The 26,899-nt window shown below is 38.0% G+C and overlaps 1 protein-coding gene across 2 annotated transcripts in view; it reads left to right on the top strand.

Annotated features, from left to right (window-relative positions):
• The first annotated feature begins 413 nt into the window (after positions 1-413).
• Positions 414-26,899, top strand: part of LRIG3 (leucine rich repeats and immunoglobulin like domains 3) — a 40,440-nt gene continuing 13,954 nt past the window's right edge. Inside the window, exons 1-11 of one of the 2 annotated variants that reach the window (XM_032689229.1) lie at positions 414-821; positions 7,958-8,029; positions 8,297-8,371; positions 20,984-21,118; positions 21,748-21,891; positions 22,949-23,092; positions 23,409-23,552; positions 23,975-24,118; positions 25,417-25,497; positions 26,205-26,276; positions 26,640-26,711. In XM_032689229.1, coding sequence (XP_032545120.1) covers positions 634-821; positions 7,958-8,029; positions 8,297-8,371; positions 20,984-21,118; positions 21,748-21,891; positions 22,949-23,092; positions 23,409-23,552; positions 23,975-24,118; positions 25,417-25,497; positions 26,205-26,276; positions 26,640-26,711 — 1,271 coding nt within the window. In that variant the 5' untranslated portion in view covers positions 414-633. Of the gene's footprint in view, positions 822-7,957; positions 8,030-8,296; positions 8,372-19,054; positions 19,124-20,983; positions 21,119-21,747; positions 21,892-22,948; positions 23,093-23,408; positions 23,553-23,974; positions 24,119-25,416; positions 25,498-26,204; positions 26,277-26,639; positions 26,712-26,899 lie in introns of those variants that run through there. The other variant, XM_032689230.1, reaches the window with a different exon arrangement.

Here is a 26,899-nt window from a genome sequence, read left to right as displayed (position 1 = left end):
GAAGACCATGGTGCCCGTGCCTTCTCACCACGGCCCGTGCGCCGTGGCTGCCGCTCTAAGCACTCAGGGCCCGCTGCCCGCTCCCGCCCGCCCACGGACAGGCCGGGGACAGCAGCAAGGTCCCACCGTAGCGCCCGCCGTGATGCGAGGCCGGCCATGTGCCGCCGCCCGGGGCAGGCCGGGACGCCGGGGGTGCCGCTGCCACGGCCGCGAAGCGGCGGGGCGCCACGCCAGCCCAGGCCTGGCACCCGCTCTCCCAGCCCCCGCCCCGCGGGGCCCGGACGCGGCGGAGCGGGCAGGGGCTGCGGCTGTCACATGGCAGGGGGAGGGGGCTGCGGCGGGGCGGGCGGCGCTCGGGGCTCCCCCGGACGCGCGGAGGCGGGCTGAGGCGGCGGAAAGTTTGCGGAGTGGCTGGCGGCGGTGGCGGCGCTGCGGTCCCCTCCCGCTTTCTGTCTTTACTTTTTTCTACACCGCCCCCCGCTCCCACCGCCTCCCGCCCTCGGTGGCCACTCCGGGGTATGAGCGGGAGCAGCCACCCGCATTGAGAAGCAGGAGGTCGCGCCGCGCCCCGCTCCGCTCTGTCAGTGGGGGAACGCCAGGGACGGGAGCGCGGGCAGCGGCTCTGAGCGCGCCATGCCCCGTCGGCCCCGCGGGGCGCCCGCTGCTCTCCCGGCGCTGCTGCTGCTGCTGCTGCTGCTGGGCGGCGGCGCCGCCTCCGCCCGCTGCCCCGCACCCTGCCGCTGCGCCGGGCACCTCGTCGCTTGCAGCCGCCTGGAGCTGAGCTGGCTGCCCGAGCAGCTGCCGCGGGGGGCGGTGCAGCTGTGAGTATCGGGGCGGCGGGCACCGCGGGGGGCTGAAGGCGCCGGCCCGCGCCCGTCCGACCGCCATATTCTGCCCCCAGGGCCGCGGTCCCGTCCGCGGGCGGGCTTTGAGAGGAAGCGCGGTGTCGTGGCGGCCGCGAGGTGCGGGAGGGGCAGCGCCGGGGGCCGCGGCCGGGCTGTCAACGGGCGCGGCGAGGGCGGCGGCGGCCGCAGCAGGACAGCGTCCCTGGGGCGGGCTGCGGTCCCGGGACGCGGTGGCGATAAGCGCCTGGGCGAAATGGGGCCCGGGAGCGCTGATCAGTGTCGGAGAGAGCGAGGAAAAAGTTCTGTTGACTTTCTTGGAAAGCGTTCAATAATCATCAGGCTAACACTGATTTGTGTGTCGGGAAAGCTGATTTGTGTGTCGCGTTTCCTCGTGTTACTCTTCGCCCCTGTAGTTTTGGTTCTAGCGATGGTGCGCGCACCGGAGCCCGCTCGGCCAGGTGACAGCTGCAGAAATATATTTCCAGTGAAAAACTTTTATGGAAAAAGCATACATTGTGTCAGCTTTCTAAAAGCCTGAAAATAGCTGAGGGACTTGTCACATTTGTTTTTAATCCCTTGTCACTGAATGATCTTCTATATTAGTCGTATTAATTTTCGATTACGTTTTCAAAGCAGATTGAGATAAGGGCTTTAAAGTAAACAGGAAGACTTTCAATTAGTTGTGGCTAATTCTGTTCAATTGCCTTGTCTGGAGGTCATGCTGCTTTACTCATGAAATGTGGATGGCTGTATTGACACCATATGGAACTGAACACAGACATGGCTCTGGGAGTTGAATATTTCCAGGACTGGCGTAGGAAAGTGTGAGAGGAAAGAAACTTTTTTTTTGTTGGCTTATATGATTGAAGCTTATGGATCAAACACTGGATCTGCTTTACATTCAACAACTGGTTTTGCTTCCTGTTATATTTCATTCTCCTGTTCTTTTGAACTATTTCAGGATAGTTTTGTCACAAGTTTTCTGACAAAACCTAAGGCTTTTTTTGATACTAAGCTAAGCTTCATAGTTTAGTTTCTTAGCTTAGTTTACTTTAGTGCTATTAAGTTAAAATCCACGTGTGATAAACAAAAAAATAAGGGGAAAAATAACAACACTTTTGTTTTTTAGACTTACCTTAAAAAACATTTTGCATTAGCAGTAATTCAAATTTGTCTTTTCCACTTATGTTCCCGAGAGACAATAATACCATTGCAGGGCTTTTTTGTTAGCACAAGGGAGATTTTTCTAATTAGAATTCCCTTGGTAGTGTAAATTGTCCTTATGTAAGTTCACATTCCTTTAAAAGTGTGAGAAAATAAGTTCTGCTTGTATAAATAAGCTTTGGCCTGTTGTAAGAAACCCTGCTGTGATTACTCAGTGGACAGCTGTGTCACTTGCTTTTAAACTCACAGGAGTACATCTTCTAGGTGTCACCAAACCATGTGGTCTGACCGCTTTTGTGTAAATATTTCTTTTGATTGTGTCAAATGCCTTAGAAGTATCCAGCTTTCTTCCTTCCCCTCTTAATAAGAGAACACGGAAGAATGTAGTGTTGCCTGTTACCTCCAGCTACCCCAATACTTCGAGCTGGGATTGTGCAATCTGTAAGGTTAACACGTTCATCTTTACATACGCAAAAAAGGTTTGCCTAGTCTAGATTATTGTTGCAACATTACAAATTGTAAAAGACTGTTTATGAATTTTATTGCTATATGTTTATTGTGTTTTCCACGGAAGTCCGTAGTGGGTATAGCTAAAGGCTAGTAGTTTAATTGCAGGCTTTCCAGTCCTCTTGAGAAAATAACTATTACTCTGTGTTCTCAACATACGCAGGTGAGGTCTCCCAAGCAGCAGAGTGAAAGCTTTTCTGCCTGAGAAGATCTAGACCTGTGTTATGCTTTACACCTTCCTTTGCCCATCTGTCTTAACCATCTTGCCCAGATGGTTAGCAGGTTTTTGAAACTCTTGTTTCATTCTTTCATGCCTTTTGTGTTCAAATCCCCTGTTGAAATAAAATAAAAATGACCTCACAGTGGGCAAGGAGGGAAATAAAAAAAATAGACCCTGAGTTCTGTCCTCTTCTTTTTGATCATGAGTCTACTGCTTTGTACAGAAGTGGCTTCATAGAGTGGGGTGTAAACAAGCCAGCTTTACTGTGATTTTAACCAAAAATACCATATTCTGTTACCCTGCTTTTGTGGGAGATAACAGTCTGCTGAAAACTCATAAACATTTTTAATGGCTTTGTGTACAAATAGTTTTTAATTTAGATTTCCATTTAATTCCAGGATGTGTGTCCCAAGATTGTAAGAATGTGGCTTTGTTAGAACTGGTGTAGCAGAGCTGGAAGAGGAGGGAGGGAGGGAAGAGTGTTGAGCGTTGGCCAGTGTCTCCCAGGTGTGCAAACTCCTGCTGGCATTGCTGTACCCTTCACCAGGTTCACGAGGAATGCTGAAACTGTTGGTGGGATAGGAGGGAAAGTCTGAAAGATGGTTTTCACTTGTGTTTATATTACATCTTTAGTATTTATATTTTATAAATCCTCTAGTGGTCTACCAGAACTGCCAGAAAAAAGGCCGTATGGTTTTCACAGCTGTTTTTCAATATTTTCCAGACTAAAACTTGAACATAGCAGGCTGATTTATGAGTCACTTTGGATCAGTGTCTTTAAACAGCTACAGCCTGGCTTTTTGTTTTTCAGCTCTGCTGATTTCTGCTGAATTAGCAGCTCTATAGGCCCCAGTGGGACTGATTAAGGAGCTGTTGCTGGATTTGCATTTTAAAATTTGACTTGGGGCTCAGGTTTCTGAGTTCTCTAAGGAAGATGATAATTGTGACTAAGTGTTTTATATTAAGTTAGAGTCTAAAAGTTATATCTCTAAAATGTGTGAAGAAGCACTTGCTCTCTCTCTCCCTCTTTGCGTTAGGCCTTCCTTTCAGTTTTTGATCAAACAAATGTGGTTCAGAGTTACATTTCAGCTAATGTTGAGACTTGTGACTTACGAAAGATGGTCATACAAACATAATGGAACATAGAAAATAGTTTCTTTCGTAGAACAGGTTCTTAAAGGGCCTCCAAAACTGTGGCATGTTTTTTCAATTGGGGCAATTCTACTTAAATGTCCAATCGCTTTTATTAGAACTCTGAAGTGAAGTACGGGTATATATGCTTATTATTTTTATAAATAATTTCTTAATATAAATCTGGTATCTAAAGTTTCAGAGTGCATTCTTTATATCTTTAATGACTTCTGAAATTCTAGTAGCAAAAGTAATCACAGAGGAAATTTTCTCCCCACGTGTAATGTGATTTTAACAGACAAGGAAAATTCAGAAATGGAAAAAACACACAGTAATAGTGTTTTAACATTGTCAGTTCCATTTCTATGAAGGAAAAATACTGCTTAATTTTCCAACCTTTTCTTCCTACTTGTTTTAAGATACGTTGAGAAATGCATTGAACTGAAATGTACTTGAAGCTTTGCAACAGAGATGATAGATTTTTATATTTAAAAAATGTCTCCAGCCCAGTGCTTATAAGTTTGAGAAACTTCTGCAGGCTTTAGCTTCACTTAGAATGTTAGTAAAAGGCAAATATTTTAACTCCTGGTTCACTTCCAGCCACTCTGATTTAACTTAAAATGTGACTCGCAAAGCTTTTTCTTTTCCTGAAGTTTCTCATGCCAGTAGTACTAAAATAATGTTTAATAAAATATTGATAATTCATATTCTATCCAACTATACAGCTTTATGAAGCAGGCAGTTCAATATTGTCTGGAGGGCTGGTGTTTTTTTGTTGTTCTTTTGCTTCAGGTTGGTTTTTTTTTTGCAACTTGTATTTGACAACCTGCTGTAAGTAAACCAGGCATGAAGAATTTGTATGTATGTATTTTTTTAAAGTAGATACTACTTGGAAAATGTGAATGTATCTTTAGTGTTAAAAAAACAAACACAAAAAAAGTAGTTTGAAACTTAGTGTAAGTTACACTCCTTGATAGACTCCAGATGGATGTGAGCTTGAGCTATGAGTGAAAGTGTCTGGCTCCAGTGTGGTGATCATGCACAGCAGTGGTTGTAATTGCAGGATTTTTATAGTTTAAGGACTCTGCCAGATTTTTTTTTTTTTTTTAACATGTTATAACTCCAGCAGAACAAATCTGCTCACGTCTGTTACTGTCTGGTAGGTCCTTTAGGCAAACATACTTTAAATAAACCTTTTGCAGGGTTTTTAGATGAAATGAAGAAATGCAGGTTTTTAGCACTAATGCTGAAAGGTCTTTGTTGAAATAATTACTGATTCTTAAGTCTTGTCTGAAGCATGAAAAACAGTAACATATTGGGCATTAACAGCCATAACTTAACTGAATTTCATCTATTTATTCGCATAGTTCTTATAATCCCTACAGATTAAAGCCAAATATTGAATTAAGTTTAAGGGTAAAATTTGTCTCTACTCTGCTTTAAAGAACCAAGTTAGATTCCCGTATAGATCTTTGTAACAGCGTATTTTTTCAGTATTTACACTTAAAAATGCAGTATGAGAATTTCAAATCTTGCAGTTAATGCCTTCAGATGTTAAACAAAGGGATTTTTTCTTCATTCTATGGCTAGGAGAATGTTTACACTAGATTGTTAAGCAGTGAAAGATGCAGTCCTCTAGCTTAAGTGTGGTTAACCTAATTTACAGGAGAACTCAAAATCATAATGGTGAAGTTAACATTTGTGGGTTTTAGGAAATGTTGACACTGTATTGGTTTTCCATCCTTAAAAGGAAAATCTTTAGGGATTTAGACACCTGGAAGAAGGCACAGATTTATATTAGGTGCTTGAGTCCAGAGCTGAGTCTTTGAAAACATCCCCTCTGTGGCCACCTGAAGGTGGTGGAGGATGCTCTCTTTCTCTAGGTGGCTCTCCTCCAACCTTCAGCCTCATTTTTTTGTGCAGGAAAATGCTGTTTGCACCTGCGGGTCTGCCCTATGCACACTCCTGTGCAGCCCTGGTTTGGGAAATGCAGCATGTTTTTTGTCTCTGCCCGTGGCCCTGAGCCAGTTGCTGGTGCCACAGCTCAGCAGCCCACTAGGCCTGGTGCAGTTGGCTGGCTCAGAGCACACCTCATAACTGAGTATTGGTGGTACACTCGTAATACCCATACATGCCTGGGATTATTTTTTATAATTGAGTTTTATTTACTGGTTTTTTAACCACCAACTGCAGGAGAGGACAAAAGTGACAAATCTATCCTGGCAATGTTGAACAAATCAGCTGGGGGAGACTAAACCACAGTTTTACTATCCACATGTGCTGTTGAAGAAATGTGCGTGCCTGGCTGGGTTGCAGCATTACAGCTGTGTTTCAGGGTATGCAATGGTGGGTGCAGAGAAATGAGTTTTCTGGGTCTGCAGTCATGTAGGACTTAGTCACAGAGCGGAACACCTAGCAGAGACATTGAACTTGGCTTAATTTAAGCTAGTTTTGGTCTGTGTGCATCAAGGATATGCTGTTTGTCAGGTTTCTTCACTTCCAGAACTGTAGAGGGAGAGTAGACACATCCATGGCAGTCAGGCCCGTGTTTGGCATGCTCAGTATGGGTGACTGTACTGAGTCATCTTGCCTGGAAAAAGTAAGGAATCTTGTAGTTTACTCACAGATTCAGCTTGAAGTACACTTCATGCCTGTGCGGCTTGATGAGAACCCCAGGCATGTTGGATGACTGTTGAGTGCTTAATTAGCACAGAGAAAAGTGTCATGAAATGTGAGAAACTTCTTTTTCAAAAGGCTGCTTTTTAAAGCACCTTTTACCCATTCACTGCTGAGGTGTGCTGATTCATTTCTTTATATGCCTACATTACAACGCTCACTGGAGTGAGTTTAAGAATTCCTTAAAAATAATGTAGTTTTTGTTTGCTGGCTTGGATAAATGCAGTGTTTTTAAATGCAAGAAATGGTTGCAGAGGGCTGGAGTGATGAAGATGAGGTAGTGACAGCGTGGTAAGGGGGCAGGGAAGTGCATGTTTTGGTGGATGAGTGACTGAGAAGGGGGAGGCCTTCAACAGAGCTGGTCTTGGTTAGATCGGTTGTGAGACTGCTTGTGCAGGTGTTTATAGATGTGCAAGTTTGTTCTGTAGTTGGCTCTGCGTTTTACTGTGTGATCCCTCATATTTCTTTGATATTTCTAGTACTTCTGAGTAAAAATTTCTTAAGTCTCTATTGTGTGGTGTCAAAAGTTTGAGAGCACATATGGCAAATATGCATGATAATGTAAGGAAAAGCATTTCTTGACAGTGGTAAACAAAATGCGTTGCATTTTTAGTACCTGGCTTGTTTTGCAGCACACTGCAAAGGTGCTAACAATATTTTTTTATGAATTGCATCAAAAGATATTTGGAATCTTCAATACAAAGTGGCACAAGCTAAGTGCTTGCGCTGCTTCTTCGAGTGTAGTTAAGTGTGGTAATAATATCACTATTATATAGACATCTTAAAACTCATAACAGAACTGGCTCTTCCTATGTCTGTTTTCTTCTGATACTACTGAAGATCTCCATTAAATTTGGTTATGTAGAAATGGTGTCCTGAATTGTGTGAAAGCATGAAAATACAGTTTAGATTTATGGACAGTCCTCATTATATATTTGTGATCTGTCTGTTGGTGTAAAGAAGGAAGTGAGAAGAGTAAATGGTACAAATGTTATGATTAGCCGAAGGAATAAGGCTGCAATGACTATTGGTTTATGAATTTTCCTTGTTTAAACAACAAAGAGGTTTTTTTAGCCAGACCTCTTGTTGTGAAGGGATGCAGGAGGGAGGTTGTCGGTGTATATGACTCAGAATCTTAAGATGTTTTTCATGGGTCTTACACACATTCCAGTGAACAGTTCTAAATTGTTCAGAGATAGAGAAATTTCTTTGACAGCGATGGCAATGATTGAGGTATTTGCCCTTACTTGTGCCGTGTATGCTCAAACGAGTTTCTATTCTGATTTTACTAATATAAAAATATCTCGTTACGTACTTGTAGACAAGTGATAACATTATTTGGATTGAAATAGTATTGCTTTACCCGATATTGTATGGCAAAACTGACAGGCTGTTTGTTTTTGTAACCTCATAGGGACTTAAGTCACAACAAATTATCTTCAATCAAGACCAGTCTCTTGGATCACCTTCATAGTCTTCAGGAAGTGTAAGTTAATTTGTCTTAATTAAAAACCTAACCAAAACAAAAAACTCCAACCAAAAATACCTAACCTCTATTTGTGTATGCTAATTGTATAGCTATTTCTCTAGGGATAGTTGGTTAAACAACAAAGATGTTTGCTCTTCTGATATTTTACATTAAGTGAAACTGGAATTATTTTTATTTTTGAGGTGACACAGTTCAGCAATTTAGCAAGTTCAGTGTACATACTTTTGATTAACATTAAAGCTAACCCTTTTGTCATATTAATAGGAAGCTGAACTACAATGAACTGGAGATCATTCCAGATCTGGGACAAGTCTCTGCGAATATAACTCTTCTGTCTTTGTAAGTAGATCTTACTCTTGTCCCTGGTTAGTGGAACTAACTCTGCGGAGTTCATAGGAATTCGTGCATTACAGAGATTAAAGTGAAATAATTGGAAATAGAGCAGCATGCGGTTAGGAAGTTGATTATGTCATATTATTTAGCAGGTTGTTTAAAATGTGTATAATTGAGCTTAATCCTGGCAGTTTTTGGGCTTCTCTCAGATACAAAGACTGCATTAGAATTAATTTATGTTGTGGTAGTGCCCAGAAGCCTCAGTCCTGTTGCACTAGGCACTGTACAAACATCAGTAATCGTTATACAAACTTGTACAATGCAGTCTTTAAAACAAGAGTTATACTCTATCATTATGCATTTTGGCTGAGATCCTCGTGTGTTAAATCATGGTAGAATTCCATTAATTTCAGTGGGCAACACAGGGAAATCCCCTCGAGACACAGCTTCAGGACAAGTATCTAGGTTAGAAGATGTTTTGACAATGTCTCGAAAATGTCTTTCTGAGCCCATTTTAATGTGTGGCATGTTTTTTTTATGGCTGCAGTTAATACATGTAATTGTGGCACGCAATTGTGTCCACGTTCATTGTTTATTTGAAAGAAATGAGTAGGTCAGTTGACATAGTAACATTTGTAATATGAGTATAAAGTTGCAAAAGGCATATAGGGCCTGTAACCAAAAAAGTTGATTTTAAAGGAAATCTTAATCCTGAAGTTTTCACTTGAAATTAGTTGGGTTTTTTTCTGTGATCTAGTTTCAATATGAACTTGTAGAAAAATAGTTACTATCATACTGTTAATTAGAAAAAAAAGAAAAGAAGTGTTTTTCATGTGTGTGATTTGCGTGTTATCAATGAGAATCTAAAGTGTCTAAAGCTGTCAACATGTAGCCCTCTGGCCAAATCCTGTCCTTGAATACAAATTGCAAGTTACCTTGCTTGAAGAAACCTGAAGGGTTAAAACAATACAGTAAATTTTGGAAGGATGTTCAGTTAATTAAATTGATCACTATTCAATTGCTTACATCTGGTGATTTATAGGGGTTTGTTTTTACTCTAGGCCCAGGTCAGCTAAGTCAGCTGGTGCAGCCGCTGTGTCTGGACTGCTCTGTTTGAATAAGAACTAAGTGACATTTGATACTGATGTGGTTTCTCACAGATCAAAATCTGAAAAAAATGAAAGAAAAAACAGATGATTTCTGACAAATAAGTGTTGCATTTAAGCGCATCTTTTATTTTGCAGTACCATTGACATTATTTTTACACTAACATAGCATTCTGTACTTTAAGCATCTAATTGATCTAAAGAATATATACTTTTTTTACCGCCTTGCTAAGGTTCTTTTTACCACAAGGCTAGAAATATTAACATAATAAAGTGGTTTATATCCTCCTGTTTTACTTCTGATGAATACAAAGTTGAGAATTTATCTTAACGTCTCCTTTAGTTCTTCTTATGGAAACCTAACAAGTTTAGATGAACCTAAAATCGTCCTTCTGCCGCTGTGCAAAAATTTTTGTATTCCTTTGAGAGAATTATCAGGCACTGTTGAATTGGTTATTTCATATCCTTAGGTCCCTGGCTTGGTTCATTTACTCAGGTGGTCAAACATGGAAAGATCTTCATTAGATCTGCTCTGTACTGTATATGCTGACGCGTAAGAGGGGGAAAAAAAGGTATTTCTAGAAGTGTTATCATACTACCAATGCGGTTAAAGTTGGTCTGGTTGGGTGTTAGCTTGTTCTCGCTCTAATTCTTCGTGTGGAAAAGGAGATTACTGAATATAACTGTGCTACAGCTGAGAATTAATGACTATTCTATGACTACATCAGAGATTCCTTGAGATTAATGTGGTAGAAATTAAGTATTTAAATATTATATGTTAACTTAGGAATGTCGATGTACAATAGTTAATTGTTTGTTTCGTATGAAAACAGATGAACATAAAACATAAAATTAGAGTGGTATTGTTCAGAAATAAAGCATCTTGTTTGTTTTGCAAAAGTTATCTTTAAAACATGGAATAGAATCACAGAATCTTTTAAGTTGAAAAAGACCTTTAAAATCATCGAGTCCAACTATTAACCTAGTGCTGCCAGGTCCACCACTAAACTATGTCTGTAAATGCCACATCTGCACATCTTTTAAATGCCTCCCGGGATGGTGACTTAACCCCTTTCCTAGGTACCCTGTTACAATGCTTGAGAACCCCTTACTATGATGAAATTTTTCCTAATTTCAATCTAAACCTCCCCTGGCACAACTTGAGGCCATTTCCTCCTGTCCTATCACTTGTTACTTCAGAGACCGACCCCCACCTTGCTACCACCTCCTTTCAGGTAGTTGTAGAGAGTAATAAGATCTTTCCTGAGCCTCCTTTTCTCACTGGTTAGATGTTATATATTAAATCTCATTTTACAGAAAATAATATAAATGAAGATAAATAAACATACAGCAGTTGTGTAGCATAAAAATACATGTAATATAGTGGTAGCATAGAAGGACAAATATTCAATATAATGATACCTTTTTTTGGTAAAAATGAAAAAATATGTTCATTTATTTTTTCCTATGGTGGATGTTATTTGAAGGGGGTTGAATCAAACTAAATTAATATATCTATATATATGCAATATATATAGATAGATATATATCTATATATCTATCTATATGCAAAGAGAACGCATAGGGAACAATTAGAATATAATTTTTAGAACCACTCTTCAAAGAAACATCTAATGACTTTCTCCAGGATTTTAAACTTCTTTGTGAAAGGAGCTTGTGGAGACTTTCCAGAGCAAACCACTGTTTCCTTGTTGCATCTTTGTTCTGACTTCCAAATAATAGCAGAAAAGAGGGTGCTAGTCTTCTGAAACTTGATTTGATTACATTTCTTATGAGATATGTATATGTTGGTTCATTACTGTCAGTTGAAAAGCCAGTTCTTTTTTATCAAGGAGTCTTCAAGGAATGCTGTGAAAGTGGTGCCCTCTTTTCTTGCCAATATCTTTATTGTTGAAGAAGCTCTCTCACAAGAGTTTTTTTTTACTTCTTTATAATTGTCACTCAGCTTGGGAGCCTTCAAATTTTACCTGTTCTGCAAGAATTTTCTTGCCCTACAGAGAAAATTTTACTGTTGATATGTCTGCATAATATAGTATGGGTATCTCCACACAGCTGTGTATATCTAAATTCTTGGAGCAGTATAAACAAGCATAGGTGGATTATCATGTTAGTGTAGTTTCCATTTCTGGAGCTGCCTCATTTCTACCTACCTAATTCATATATACCTAATGGAGATATTTACATACAATGAATTATTCAAGGTAAACCCAGAGCAGCAGATGTTCCCGGTCTCATGGTCCCAGTTGTCTGTGACATGAAACAACAATGCCAGTATTTTGTTTTTACAGATGCCAGTTGAGAGTTGACCACCATGGGAGAGAAAAGTATCAGGCAGGCATACATCCCCTCACCACCCTGGGAAGACCTTATGTCAGTGTGAGCGAGTATACAAGCATATTCAGGCACACTCTTATTACATGGCTGGAGATGCATCTATGATTTTATTCATGTGATGAGTATGTATCTTGTCACATGGAATAGGAGAGCTTGTGAACCTCCTGGGAATCTGGAAACTCCTGTGAGCTATATGGCTGGTACTTTGGGCTAAATCTGGTCAGGAGGCCTTATGTTGTGAAACTGTGTTGGCCTGCCTGACATAAACAGATACAATATGTTCCAGAGAGAGCAAAGAGTAGGATTCATATTCCCTATCCTAATTTCTTGAAAGTTTGACTTTGTAAGTATGAATTACTAACTGTCAATCCCCTTGGAGTAGTGTAGGTGTATTTATCTATCCCTAGAAGAAAAATGTTAGATGTTTTCTAATTTATGTTCCTGAAGTGCATATAAAACCAGTTAAATTAACATAGAATTACTTTAAATGATTGTAGTAGAAAATTGTGGGAAAAAACAATTTACTTTTTACCATTTCAAGATAGGTGGATTGCTTTTTGTCAGGTATTAAAATGGGCACTAATGCCCTCATTGCAGGAGAACAAGCAAAGATTCTGAATTTGGCTTCCATTCTAATGGCATTCCTTATCCAAGATATATCAGTCCGAATAGGTGATGTTGATACATGAGAAAAAAAAAACAGTATTGCATTTTAGGTCTATTACGGTTGTAGTTTTATATCTAGGTTGAATCCAGAAATTGAGAGAAACCAAGTAATAGAAATAAAATAGCCTTGTATAGAAGTCCTGCTTGGTGTTTAACTAACAACTACCATTTGCATGGGGGTTTTACTTTAAAGTTCTTCTGAAAGTGTTGCCTACTTTTAGTGTTATTAGTGCTTTATAAGGAAGAAAGATATTGGTTTGCAAATTATTTGATGCTCTTTAAAGTTTGTTCAAGGATATATGGTTTAAATAAGAAACCCATGCTACTTGCAGAATTTTACAAATATGTAATTGTGGGCTCCATCCAACGTCATCAATGCACTGTATCCATGAGTAAGGTGGAAAATGGAAGGCAAAAGTGACTTTGAAGAGACAGAACAGCCTTGAGTATTAAAGTATCCTGACTCTCTAACTGGATTTTATTGTTCTAATAAAAATACATGTGTAGAACTAATTTTAAAGACACGTTTTTTATTACCCATGTCCAGGATATGTTAATGTAGTAATCATTTTGCTGTCTGTAGAGACTAGATAAGCTGTACATAGCCAAGTCTATAGTGCACATAGTGAAATTCCAGCATTAGACTAGTTTTCAACAATGGAGTGTTTTAAACTTGTGATTTTAGATTTTATTGGATAGAAAATATTTAAAGGCACTAGTATATATGGTGCAGGTGATTTAAATGAAAATAGCCTTGTGGCTTATGTTGTAAAGACTGATCATGTTAGTCTAGAACACAAACAAATATTTGGTCTTAGTGAAGCCAGACTAGAAAATGCAAAATTCACCGTGCAGAAGTTAAAGGGAGCATGGATGATTCACAATTCAGGAATGTTTTTCAAGTTTTACATTAATGTGTGGTTTGTATTAGGTTTCTACTTCACTTTTTTTTCAGAATGTGAAATCTTGTGTTCATAAGAGAATTAGAGAATATGCAACATGGTAGAGGTTCTGCTGATGAAACCTTCTAACCCCATCTGTACAGGAAACCTTTAAAGCAGTGGCCATTCACTTTTGAGTTTTGATATAGTGAAAAGAGCTACCAAAATCGAGGTAGTTTCTTGAAATGTTCTCACATGTTTGTTAGGTGATGGACGGAATCCACAAACCCCTTTGCTGAGGGTTTTCTACAGCCTTGAAATGTCTTTCTGTCGATATGTGCTGACTTTAAATTCATCATCTGAAGACATGTCTTGTGTTCTGGATGTTTAAAAAGGTAAATGAACAAAAAGTATTAACCGAAAAGATAGGTCTGGAGATAAAAATAGGACAAAAGGACTGTAAAGTAGCCAATCCTGGGTGACCACAGGGGTCACAAGTTTTCATAGTAAGCAAAATTGTTTCGACTTTACATGTAGCCTGATCAGCCACTACAAAATTAGTCTGATTACTTATCTAACTTTATGTAGAAACATAGTTACTGGAGAAAAGTGGCAATTAATCATTGATTCTATTTAGAAGGGATTTTTTTTTTTTTTAATATTGTATGTTCATTTCTGTTTAAAATGTGGAAAAGTATATTTATGTATGTTATGTTATAATGAGCATTGTAGATCAGGCTTCAGATAATCATTTTGAAAAGTACAATTCGACTAATTGAAGCAAACATGCAAAATCTATTATGCATTTGTCCCAGCTGGCAATTTGGAAAAAAGAGTTATAGTTTGCACTGTGAAGGGCCCTCTGTAAAAACAGAAGTTATTTTCACAGTCCATGTGTGCAAGGTTATTTGGAATAGGGGTAGATATGAGAAGTCTACCTCTTTGTTATCTCACAGTAGTCTGGGCACGGAAACTGTGTGCAAAATCCAGGAGAACGCTGTCTCAGTTTGCGTTTAGAAAGCTACAGTCACAAGAAAGATGTTTAGATGAAACTCCTGAAAATGAAAGCTTACATTCAGTAGAAGTGGTTGCCTTTCCCTTATGTGCTTGCCAGAGAAAGTGGTATTGTGTGTTTATAAAGCTAGCATACTAAACTTAAGTTTGGCTCCCAATATTAAGAAAACGTTGGTCAAATATTTTACATCCTTGTCATCTCTTCAGCTACCACTTTATTATGGGAAATATTAAGATTTGGATGCTGCCTGGAAGAGTTTGTTTTGAAGAAGGATTGAAAGAAAGGATAGAGGAATGCCAGACTGGGCTTCTTGGAGAATGTCCCGAAAATGAGAGTGGTGGTAAACCATGTGTGACTTAGGCTGAAGTTGTGAGCAAAAAGCTAGAGCGAAGAAACTTACTGGAATTAGTTCTTGCAATCTTTGACATTTGGTGTGGAGACTTAAGAGGAAGTAAAGGAAAGAATTTGAAAAGGAACCTTTCTTAGTCAGACTTACAGACACGGAAAGTCAGTTTTTATGGCAACAATTTAGGCCCTGTGATGGGAAAGGGAAGTAGTATGTAGAAACCTAGTTTGTTGTAGTAAAAATATAAAGTAGTGAGAGCCTAGATGAATGCTTTTGCAATGAAAATGGAAAAGAATGCAAATTTTATGATGTATTTCCAGTGGAAAAATGTGTCATGATTTTCTGATCACAGTGTTAAAGAAAATGATGAATTAAAAAGAATAATAATGGACCAGAAAAATAGAGACCACTGTTCTGGTGTGACAAAAAGGAAGAATGGTAGGAATTCTACCAAGAAGGAGGTACAAGTTGTGGGACATACAGTATGGAAAATACGGGAAGTGAGAATGAAGCTAAGAGGTCAGGCATAAGTATTTAGATTGTATTTTAGAGGACTGGTATGTGGTGATTGCAGTAGAGCAGTGAAATGACTTGTGCCTTGAGTGAAAGGATAGGAGAACATTCCTTACTTGTATTAACAGTTGAGGTTAGGGGGTAGGTCTAGAAGAGTGTGGAGTCTAAAGTGCCTAGACTTTGGTCTGCATCCTCCAAAAGGGAAGTTGGCTCTGTAGCCATAAAGTATAGGTGTTTTTACTTAGCGACTCTATTAGAGTCTATTATAGCAACTCTATTAGATTAGAAAGATGATTTATAATACTGGAGGACACTATACTGGGTTTAATCTAGGTCATATTTAAAATTGTCCAAGACTTTAGCATTAGCTAACAGTCACAGAGTATACCAAATCTGCAGTAGGATATTATTCCTGTTTTCAGTTCATGCCAAAATAGTTATGCCTGCATTGCTTTTGTTTACAGTTGTTAAAATAAAGGAATGAACTTATACATTCACTTGCCCATCACACACTAAGGTCATCGTGATTATTTTGGAAAAGCCAGAAAACTGAATGGGAAACAGACTTCAGGATGTTAAGGGAGTTTGGAAGGACAGTTTTATTAGGTTCATATTGGTATGATGGAATGAGAAGAGAATTGCTATGGAAGTATCATGTGTTTGAAAGTTTGGGTTTGCCTTTGTCTTATTTTTGATGATGGAAACATCTCCAATCACAGAGTTGTTTCAGTCTGCATCTTTCTCTTTTCCTTTTCTCAGTTTGTTTGATTTGGGAATCAATAAACCTTTGGTTTCAGGTTTTGGACAGGGTATCAGTAGCCTACAGAGTTCTGAGTTTTCAATTTCTGCTTTATACCTGCATACCAAAAAACCCACAAAATATAAAAGCAGAGACTTGCTGACATCTGGATCGAAAGAACAACTAGAGGCAGGGATCATGAAATGAAGGAGACCTTCAAAAGGAAGTACAACCGCTTGCCTCAAGAAACTTGTGTGTGAAAGATGCATCAGACTTGTAGACCTACCAGTTGAACTGGAAGTGAGCCAGAATTCTGGCTCCATTTCTGACAGCTTTATCTTGGAGAAAAACAGTATCACTTGAAATATTTCTATGTTTAACAGTTGCAAAGATTAAAAAAATCCTAGATTTTCTTAATTCAGTGTGGTTAAGTATCTTAATGGTGAGATAAGCATGTAGTCTCATTAGGTATTCAAGATAACCTCAGTTGGTTAAAACTTGGTGCTAATAACACTGAGGTCATTGGTTCAATCCACTGTATGGGTCATTCACTTAAGAGTTGGACTCAATGATCCTTGTGAGTCCCTTCCAACTCAGAATAACCTGTGATATCAGGGGCTTTTTGATAAGAATAGTGTTCAGCTTGAAACCATAATTTCAGTATTTAAATGATGTAATTGTTAATTACAGTCTGGCTAATTTTAGTAGTCAAATGAGTAGAAATTGAAGAAAAAAAGAACCTTTTTACTCTTTATTCTTGTAGTAGTTACTGAGATTCTTCTGGTATGTGCTCCTTAAAATTGTCCAGTCTTAGGCTAAAAGCCACAAAGCATATATATCTCAACACTTTCAATTACAGTCTTGATCTTTCACCTTTAGTACCTTTTTTTTTAACCTTTTTGCTTAAATTTGCTTCTGCTCAGTGTGTTGACGTCATTGTTTCTTACAGGAGTTTGGAGTTCGGGAGGGCAGGAGTGGGAGTGCAAGAAACAATAGGTGATATGCCAGGAGGCGTATGATGTCAGTGGGTGAGTGGAGAGAAGAATAGATGAAACAACAAAAATTTAAAGGGAGGCTGTGAGCTGTAGTGGCACATAGTGGAGACCACTGGGAACATTCTCGGATGTGGACAGTCAGGTCTGCTTTGCTTGTGCTCTGATAAGGCTACCTCCAAAGTAGCTCTATTCTGGAAGTCATGCAAATGCAAAATGGTCAAACTAAACATCTGTGAACCCCAGTGTCTTGGATTCAGCACTGCTCAGAAGGATACATCTAACCCTCGCAGAGTGCTTTTTTTCTCTTTACCTAGCCTCTTAGTCTCCAGCAAGAGACTCTACTGTGATTTCGTTTGAGATTCAGATTCAGTATATCTTGCCTCTCAAAGCTTAGCTGAGGGACAGGAGGTACTGTATTAATCCAGAATCACATATATGTTAAAACACTTGTTTTACATCTTACGGTTTTGAAGAACAGTCTGCACGAACACAGTTCTCCAAAATTGTCTTTCTAGACAACTTGTTTATTCCAGGTTGCTTCACTTCAAGGCTCCTACACATTTTCCCTGTCAGGATGATAGTACTAAGAGGTTTTCAAAGCACAGCAGATCAGGATCTCTCTGGAAGAAAGAGTTATGCTGAGGTGGAAGTGCAAGAGTGTTATTTTTATTCTGAGATTTCAAATAGAAACAAAAGATAGAACGTTCATCTGTTCATGAGTTGCGTTTTCCATGTTACAGGATCAGAGTTATAAAGCTTACACAGTATTTCTCTGAGGTAGAAAACATTACATACTGGCAACCTTTATCAAGAGATAGTCATACTGTCTCAGATCTTAAAAAACCTGGGGTTTTGTTTCAGCACTTAAGAACTTTTATGTCTAAAAAGGTGCTAACTAGATCCCTAACAAAATGGTTACAGAAGTTTATGTTCTGCTTTGTATTTCCCCAGAGGCAAGGAAAGTACAGTCAATATGTCAGATATGTTGTAACTGTTGTTTATATAGAATGAATCTTGAGATCATGATTGATAGGGCTCTTTTATATGTTTTGGCCTAGTGGTGTGATAAAGTTATGAATACTGAGAGGCAAAGCTAAGGTTTTTCATACCCGTAATGAAAAACTGATATTCTGTCTAAGGCTGGTATTTGCACAGGCTTAAGTAAAAGTAATTAAATCAGGCTGTATGCACTCATGGGTCGTTGACTTGTGGGGTTTTTTTGCTCCAAGTCAGAGTATAGGCACTCAAATAGCAAAAGGCTTGTTCAAATTCATGCACATATTTTTGGTGGGTTTATCTTCGTTGCTTGGTGCTCCTGCTGCTTTAGCTGTAATAGGAGAAGTTGAAAGGAAGCTGCAGCATGTTGCTGTTCCTTGCACATGAAGAAATGGTTATCAAATTGCTGCAGGTCTGCTTCTGGGAGAATTTGATGTGCTGCTTCTCTTGTTGCAGAGGATCTCTGTTTCTCTAATTTCCCCTTAATGTCTGTGAAATGAAGCCAATGGGCTGTGTGCAGCTCCTTTTGTCTGAGCACAGCAATAACAGCATTTCTCTGGAAAGGTTTTGTTTTGGGGTTTCTTCCCCCCAACCTGCTCTTAGTGAACAAACTGTTATGTCATTGTGCTGATTTTCAAACATCTCCTTCATGACTAATTGTAATGGTGATTTGGCAGTTATGAGGAAGATGATATGTTGTTTTTATTCGATTTGCTTAAGTGATGATTATAAAGAAAAATTAAATTAGAGTTGAAGTTTTCCATTTTAACTAAAGTTGGGCCTTGAAGTAGAACTACTTGGATGTCTTCAGTGCTGAATAACCTCTTTCCAGGTGTGAATAATCACACTTAAAATTTTTTTGAAGAGAAGCTGGACGAGGCTGTTGGAGCAATAGGGAGTGAACCATTGAGCTATTTTGGAATTGAGTAACTTCTACAAATATGAGTAAGCAGGAAGGTGCAGTGAGGGCTGGTTTGTTTTTGTTTTAAGATGGACTAGGACTTCAATGTGTAGTGCAGTTTCAGTGAACAAAAGAAGTTGCTTTTCTTTCCACAGTATGGCCTGTGGAAAGTATGGCCATCTCTGATTAAGAAAAATGTTCCCTGAAACAAAGGGTTGTTTTTTGTGCAACCTGGTCTGTGTCAGGTAATTTGCCAGTTAGTGTAGGTGCTAATCTGAAGGCTGTGTATGAGTTTTATTCGGTACCATTAGGTCCAACTAAACTTTGTAATACAGGAGCTATTATCCTACCAGTTGTGAGGAATTTCTGTTTTATGGAGCAGTGCTGACACAAAGACAGCACTGTGCAAGCCGTCTTATAACTGAACACTTTCACACTGCAATTTAGGAGGCGTGCAGTTCAGGAAATTGCTGGCTTCTGCTGGAGCACACTTTTACTGCAAGGAAAATTTTATTCGTCACTCAAGTAATTGGCAGTTTTAATACCTTGATAGTAATTACCTTATAAACAAACTAATGCATAAAGGCAAGGCTCTGTGACCTGTTATCTAACTCACAGTCTTATTTGGCCGGTGGAACTGACATATGGTGGTGGTGTTTGTTGTTTTTTATTAAAGTAATTTGTTTCCATTTGTTATAAATACTTTCAACTAAGAGTTAAAAAATGCAGTGTACCTCTGCAGACAGCCTGAGGAATGAAACATGATACAAGCTCAGCATTGGAGGGGCTGCAAGATCACTTACCTATTCCCACATGTGGTCAGAGGGCCCATTAATCTAACTTCTGGTTCAGTTTCTGAGTTAAGAATTTTTTGTCTCGAGCAGTAGTCCCCCCACACCCTTTGAATACGTGAGGGTTGTCCATGCTATCCTAATGTGTGGCTTACTATTTGATCCAGAGCAAGTATTTCCAATAAAGGCAAACATCTCCCAGAATCAGCATTCTTGTTGATAGTTTTACTGAAAGTGCTTTTGCCTATAATCTCCAGGAGCTGGGGAAGCTCCGAAATTTTGATAGTTCATCATACAAGGTACAGGATATACCACAGCTAGAACTGACTTGAACTTCCCAATGTAACAAGGGTCATTTCAGGTAACGTTTGTTTAATTGGTCATGGTCTGCTTTCACCTATGTACTGTTAGCTCCCCCAGAATAACTCTGTTAACGTTGCTGATATGCATGTATGATTCTGTACATGCAGCTGAGATGGAAAAACTGGTAGATTGCTGGGTATGAACCGGAAGTATGATCGCTGGAAAAAGTACATGCCAGTGGAAGTGAAAGAAGGGGTGTTCCTTATAGCAGACTAGGATATCCATGTCTTTAAACAGTTGCAGGCTTCTTGTTGTTGAATTGGATGTGATGCTTAGCAGAAGTTTGACCAGACATGAAGTCCGTAACCCCTGTAATGAGCTCTAATAAGTGGAAATCTTGTTCTTTGCCAACTCGCTAAAAAAATCTATAGGATGAAATACTAGGTCTAACTACACAATTATAGAATGTGTTTCAGAAGGGGTGCACTGTCATCCATCTTTTCTTTTCTAGCTCTGCTTTTTTTCTGAAAATTCAGTCTTGACTTTCATGCCAAGGGAGTTTTCAAGAAACCCGAAGCACTATGTCTAGCTCTTATGATATTAATTTGCTTAAAATAGAAAACAACTCTCATTTCATTTCATTACAGTACTGTGACATACTGTTCCATGCAAATACCAGGTATTTCTACTGTTCAGAAACAGATGACTATAGGGTTTTGCATCTTTTTTTAAAAGCAATGAATTGCAGTTATTGGATTATGTTGCAATTTTTTTGTTGTTTACTGGGATTATATTTTAAGAAATATTAATGAACACTTAGAGTATTCCAATTTGTGATTTTAGGTGGCTAAAAATGAGTGTTATGTATAGAGAATATAGTTTATTAGTGTTATATAACAAGAAATTATTTTCAAGTAGGGGAATTAAGAACTAACTCTTGTCAGGGTTGTGTGGTTAATATGTGTTTACTCTGGAAATGACAGTCTTTTGTGTACTGCCCTTAAATTTCAGGACCAGTAACAAGATTACCAATGTTTTGTCTGAACATCTGAAGCCATTTCAGAGTCTAGAAACTTTGGACTTGAGCAACAACAACATATCAGAACTAAAAGTGTCATCATTTCCATCATTACAGCTCAAGTATCTGTAAGTGAAACTTAGTATTATTTTATTTTTCTTTCGGGTTACTTTCAAAAAACTTGTTTGAAAAGTTAGATTGGCAGCTGTTTGTTAATGTACTCAAATCTTTTAATTAGACAGACATTAAATATTGCTATTTTCACCTGTTCACCTTAATATCAGCTGCTATCTTGAATATATGAGTTGTTACAGTAAGATGTTTTTGTTCATAAAAAAAGCAAAGGCCATTATCCTGAGATGAAACAAATAGATGTATCTTGAGAGAAATAGTTATGTAACAAAATGAATTTAAGTTCCCCATGGCTAGGTTAGTTTGAAGTTACATGGAGTTTGATAGACTTTGTGTGAATCTTTCTTAGGAATAATGCAATGCCGGAGCTATACTGAATGAGAATAAAGTAATGGTATTGCAATGGTATCTTCCTCTATTATCACACTCCTGCAGATTAGAGCAGGGGTGTTGGTGAAATAGTATTTGACTATAGAATAAGCTGTCGAGCTCTAATTAATATGATAAACAAAATTCCATTTATAAATGAGTAAGCACTGCAAGAGCTTTGTGTCTTACTACTTGGTATTAAGAATTTAATAAATAACTGTAATAATTAAATAACTTCTAGGCATTGTTTCAACAGGTATCTTAACAATAATCGAATAACCTCCATGGAGCCTGGTACCTTTGATAACTTGTCTACCACACTTCAAGTATTGAAACTGAACAGGAACAAAATTTCAGCAATCCCTCAAAAGATGTTTAAACTCTCCCATCTGCAGCACCTGTAAGTGCAAACTACAATTGACTAATTGTTTTTGGGTTTTCCAAAACACTGGCAGTGCTTGAACTTTAGCCTTTAATTTAAGCAGAGGTAGAGTGAGACAGATACAAAAAATATATTACTACAACCCTTTGTAACTGCAGCATTGTAGTGAACAAAACTAGTCTTATATGTTCGTGAGATGTGAGTAGTCTTTGTGTTTAAAATTGTTTGCCTATTAAAAGAAAAAAAAACCACAAAAGGCTGGAGAAGGGCTAATAGCGATACTCCTGTAAAAAAACATGAGGAAAATAGTAAGTGAAGTAAACCTTTATAGTTCACTGCAGCAGTCATTTACTTTTGTTCTTTCATGGTGAAATGAAGGAAATTCACTTACTTTCAGAAGGTATGACTATAAGCAATATGCTTGAGTAAATAGACCTTCAGCTTCATTGATACAACGCTGTCTATAAATGTTTTATCAAATAAATAATGAAGTTATTTAATAAAGTTACTTAATATGAAAGAGGCTGGGGAATTTTTTTTAAATAAAAACTTACAAAGTGTCCAGGAAATAGACAAGAGGATGGGCTATACTTTGCAATACTGGATAATTAATTCCCATATCACATAGTCAAGAGTTAAAAATTACAAATTCTCTTAGGTTAACCTTGAAAGTGCAAGGTCATGAGAACACTGCAAAGGCTGTGTGTAGTGGCAGAAGGGTGAGTGCCAAGACCGTCTGAGAAAGAGGGAAGGTGTTTTTGTGTAACTTGTTGTGGAGAAGGAGGAAGAAATTTGTGAACAGGCTTAACCATAACATTCTAGGTCTACAGAGATTCTTGAAGTCTGAAAATCAAGGAACTACCAAGTACTTGTCCTCAGTATCAAAAAGGCAGAACAGTATTAGCATGGTTAAACATAATGGATTACAATAAAATTTTTGATTTTTATTACTTCTTGTCTGTGTTTTATGTGCAAGAAAAGCATTTAAATAAGGTTTTTTTTCCAGAGAGGGAAGAAAGGTTCTTGGCTTGCAGGTAAAATTACTGTACTGTAACTGTAAATTTTATTGATGCAGGGAGCTGAATCGCAACAAAATTAAAAAAATAGATGGGCTTACTTTCCAAGGACTTCCAGCTTTGAAATCATTAAAGCTGCAGAGAAATGGAGTTACGAGGCTCATGGATGGTGCATTCTGGGGATTGACCAACATAGAAGTCTTGTAAGTATCAAACTTCTGCTGGGAGGTTCTGCTGATAACATATTAAGTAGAATTACACAAAATTAATAGAATTTCCTGGTAAAATTTAGAGATGTCTTTGAATTAAATTGTTCTGGTGTGGTTTGAAAAACAGCAAGCAGTCAGTAGTCAATGTGTAGGGCAGCACATTCTGAATGCATGTATACAATTCTAGATGTAAATAGAGGCTGCAGCTATCTAGCCAGTGTCATGAAGTCAGATGTGGACCTGTGGCAAAGCATGCCTGCTGCTGAGTTTCTGAACCTTATGTCTTTTGTCTGTTTGTGTGTGTTTTTAGGCAGCTGGACCATAACAACTTAACAGAGGTAACCAAAGGCTGGCTTTATGGCTTGCTGATGCTGCAGCAACTCCATCTCAGTCAAAATGCCATCAGCAGGATCAGTCCTGATGCCTGGGAATTTTGCCAAAAACTCAGTGAGCTGTGAGTAGCTTTATTCTATTCCAGTTTCGAAAGCTGGGTACATGTCAAAGCATGAGCTTCTTACTACTGATCTGTGAATTTTTCATAACAAAGTTTCCAAGGTGACAACAACTTTTCTGTATGAGAGAGTTGTATTTTGTTGAAAGAAGTTGTAGTCAACTGTGACTGCTTTATTTCACTGTGGGAGTTGTACAAAAGCTGTAACAGTCGCTTTCAAATGAAAGAAATTCATTCTGCAGTAATTTGTTGAAACAATTGTTTGAAACAATGCACAAACGGTGTGGTCAAAAATGGTGTAGTAGTTTTGTGATAACTGTAAGGGGAAAAGATGTGCTCCCCCCAAAAATTCACCTGGGTTGATCTGAGTTAAATAAGCACTGCAGATGAACATTAAAATGCTTTTTTTCCCCTTAAATTTGCAGAGATTTGACATTCAATCAATTAGCAAGGTTAGATGATTCAAGCTTCATTGGTTTAAGCGTGCTGGTTGGACTATACATTGGAAACAACAAAGTAAATTACATTGCTGATTGTGCCTTCAGGGGACTTTCCAGTCTACAGATTTTGTAAGTTGACAAACTCAATTTGTAAGGTTAAAAATCTTAAGAAAAACCCTCAGCATTTATAGTTAGTTCTTTTCCTTGTGAAATATACAAGAACGTTTTGTTACTTTACCCTTACCAGTGTATGTTTCTCTTACAGTAGGATTTATTTTCAGAATAGTTGGGAAAGGGAGGAGTTCGTCTTTTGTTAAGGCTGTGCACAATGGATTGTGGTAATTATATGAATTTTCAGTAGCATTATTATGGGAAAGGCAGTGAAGGCAGTGAGCAGCACTGCTACCCACAGCTTTAGGGATCTGGGTCATAGTTGTGTCTTAAATAAATCATTTTCCCTCATAGTACAAATAAGAAGACAAAACTCAAACTGTGTATTACTATGGATGCTGATGCTTATCTTGACTGGACAATTGCTCTAAGCATTTGAGCATGTTTTGAAATAGCATTTCTTAAAGAAGGGGAAGAACAAAGTAAACTAATCTAAATATATTCTACTTCGTTAAAATTGCTCATTGCGTACAATTGACCCATCTGTTAGCCAGATGAGCAAAATGATTGCCTTTCCCTCTAGGTTTTTAAAAGGATGCTAAAACACTTTACTTCCAGGGGTTTGCTCACATACTGATACTTTGGGGGTCTAGCACAGATGCATTTCAAAGGGACGTATGCTATGTTTTTTTAAGAATACAGGGAGTTGTAGATCATAAAGAGAGGAAGTCAGAGAATTTTGAGTTGTCTAGGAATTGTTAGGCTTTTCCTCCCAGATTTTTCTTTCTCCTCTAGTCCTACCCTGTTGATTCTTTGCTGACACACCACTGTACACAAATATCTAATCTCTTTATCCTTCATAGATAACTGAATGTTGTGGATGTTTTGGGATGTAGAAATGATTCTCTGGGTGTTCTCTGGGTATTAATACTATGAATGTAAAAAGACATGAATGTGTTTTGGGCATGATCCCTTCCCTTCCTGTGATGCTCCTTCTCTTATAATAGTCCTGTATTTCAATAGCCTTGGAGGGGAATGGGGGTTTGTTTGCTAATGATTCTGAAAACTTTTGAGTTTGTGATCTTTTTAACTATCAGTCAGAAAAGTACTAAGAATCAGTCTCTCAGTAAAAACTGAAATAGTTAGTCAGGAAAAGTTTCTCTTAAAAAACACAAAAAATGACTAAACAAAAAAACAGCCTGCCAGAAAGCTATTTTAGAATTTATTTTTTTTTTAATAAAATGTGCTGTGTTTATTATATACCTTGTTCTTTTTAATAGCTTTTGTGGTTTGATTTCCCCATCCCTCTTAAACAGGGATCTGAAAAACAATGAAATATCCTGGACTATTGAAGATATGAACGGTGCTTTCTCTGGCCTAGATAAACTTAGGAAGCTGTGAGTATTGCTACGATATTTGTATATCATCATTCCTTAAAAAAAATTAGCTTAACTTGTGTGTGTTTCAGGGTACAAGCCCAGCACTTAATGATGTTATGTTTTCCATAGGTGAGGTGATTTTTTTTTCTCCCTTACCATTTTGTTCTATATAAGATGTTCCTTTTCTATAAAAGAAACTTCAGATTTTTCAAGTCAAACTAATTATATATTATATATATATATATTTTAATTATTACTACTACTTCTGGAAATATTTATCAAAGAATGAGGCTTTCCCATAATACAAAATAATAAATGTATCCTATGACAAAGGCATAGTGACAAAGATAGTATTTGTTAACGTAATGCAGCATCCAATGGAAGTGGCTTCATTTCATTGAGATTTTCAAATGCAGATCTATGAAATAAAAAGATGTTTATATGTATATATTTAGAATAATCCATGTCACTTAACTGTACACCTTAAATGTTTTCTAAAATTATGGTAAAATCTAGATATTTATTCAAGGTAAATAAATTAATATCTTTTAGATTTGAGAGATTTTGCTGCATTGGAGGTGGCTTAATAGTGAAGCCATTGGAGGTGGCTTAATAGTGAATATTAGTCACGGTTTGGAAACAAATGCCAAAACCACAGTTATTCAGCTCAAAAATAATCTTGATTTAATTTCATCTTCTTTGCATTATGTGCTTAAATTTTTCAGGATGCTCCAAGGAAACAGGATTAGATCCATTACAAAGAAAGCATTTTCTGGTTTGGATGCACTTGAACACTTGTAAGTAGTAGAAATTGACATTTAACCCAAAATTGGAAAAAAATAATTTTGATACTAATTGAAATAGAAGTGGGACTAACAAACTTTACTTGTGACTTCGGATGAAATACAATTACCATGGTTGCTACTGTGATCTTTAGAAGGTTCTTCGGTTTTGGAGTTATGCTGAGTATTTTGGAATTAGTGCAAAAAGTGTTATATATTAAGCGTTCTATAAAACTCCTTAGTTGTGTCTCCTTCACTTTTGAGCTTGAGGATCCTTTGTATATCACTAGAATAGCAATCTATTCCTTGAGTCTTAAATATATTCAGTTTAATAAATTACTGCTTTCCTCTAATGTTATTTTTCTTTTGTTTTCCTAGAGATCTAAGTAACAATGCAATTATGTCAGTTCAAGGAAATGCATTTTCACAAATGAAGAAACTCAAAGAATTGTAAGTTTCTACCAAAAGGCATCACCTCTATTAAATATATATATATATAAATATATAAATATATAAATAAAAGCTTTGTAAGATGTCACCTAATGCAGTGATAAAGTTGTGCTGTAATCTGTCTGAAGTCACGTAAAAAGTTTGTCAGTGTTTTGGGTTCTTTTATTTTTTATATGATGGGTTGTATT

Source organism: Chiroxiphia lanceolata, chromosome 5, assembly GCF_009829145.1.
Source record: "Chiroxiphia lanceolata isolate bChiLan1 chromosome 5, bChiLan1.pri, whole genome shotgun sequence".
NCBI classification, from domain to species: domain Eukaryota; kingdom Metazoa; phylum Chordata; class Aves; order Passeriformes; family Pipridae; genus Chiroxiphia; species Chiroxiphia lanceolata.
This window is presented reverse-complemented; position numbering and strand designations above follow the sequence as displayed.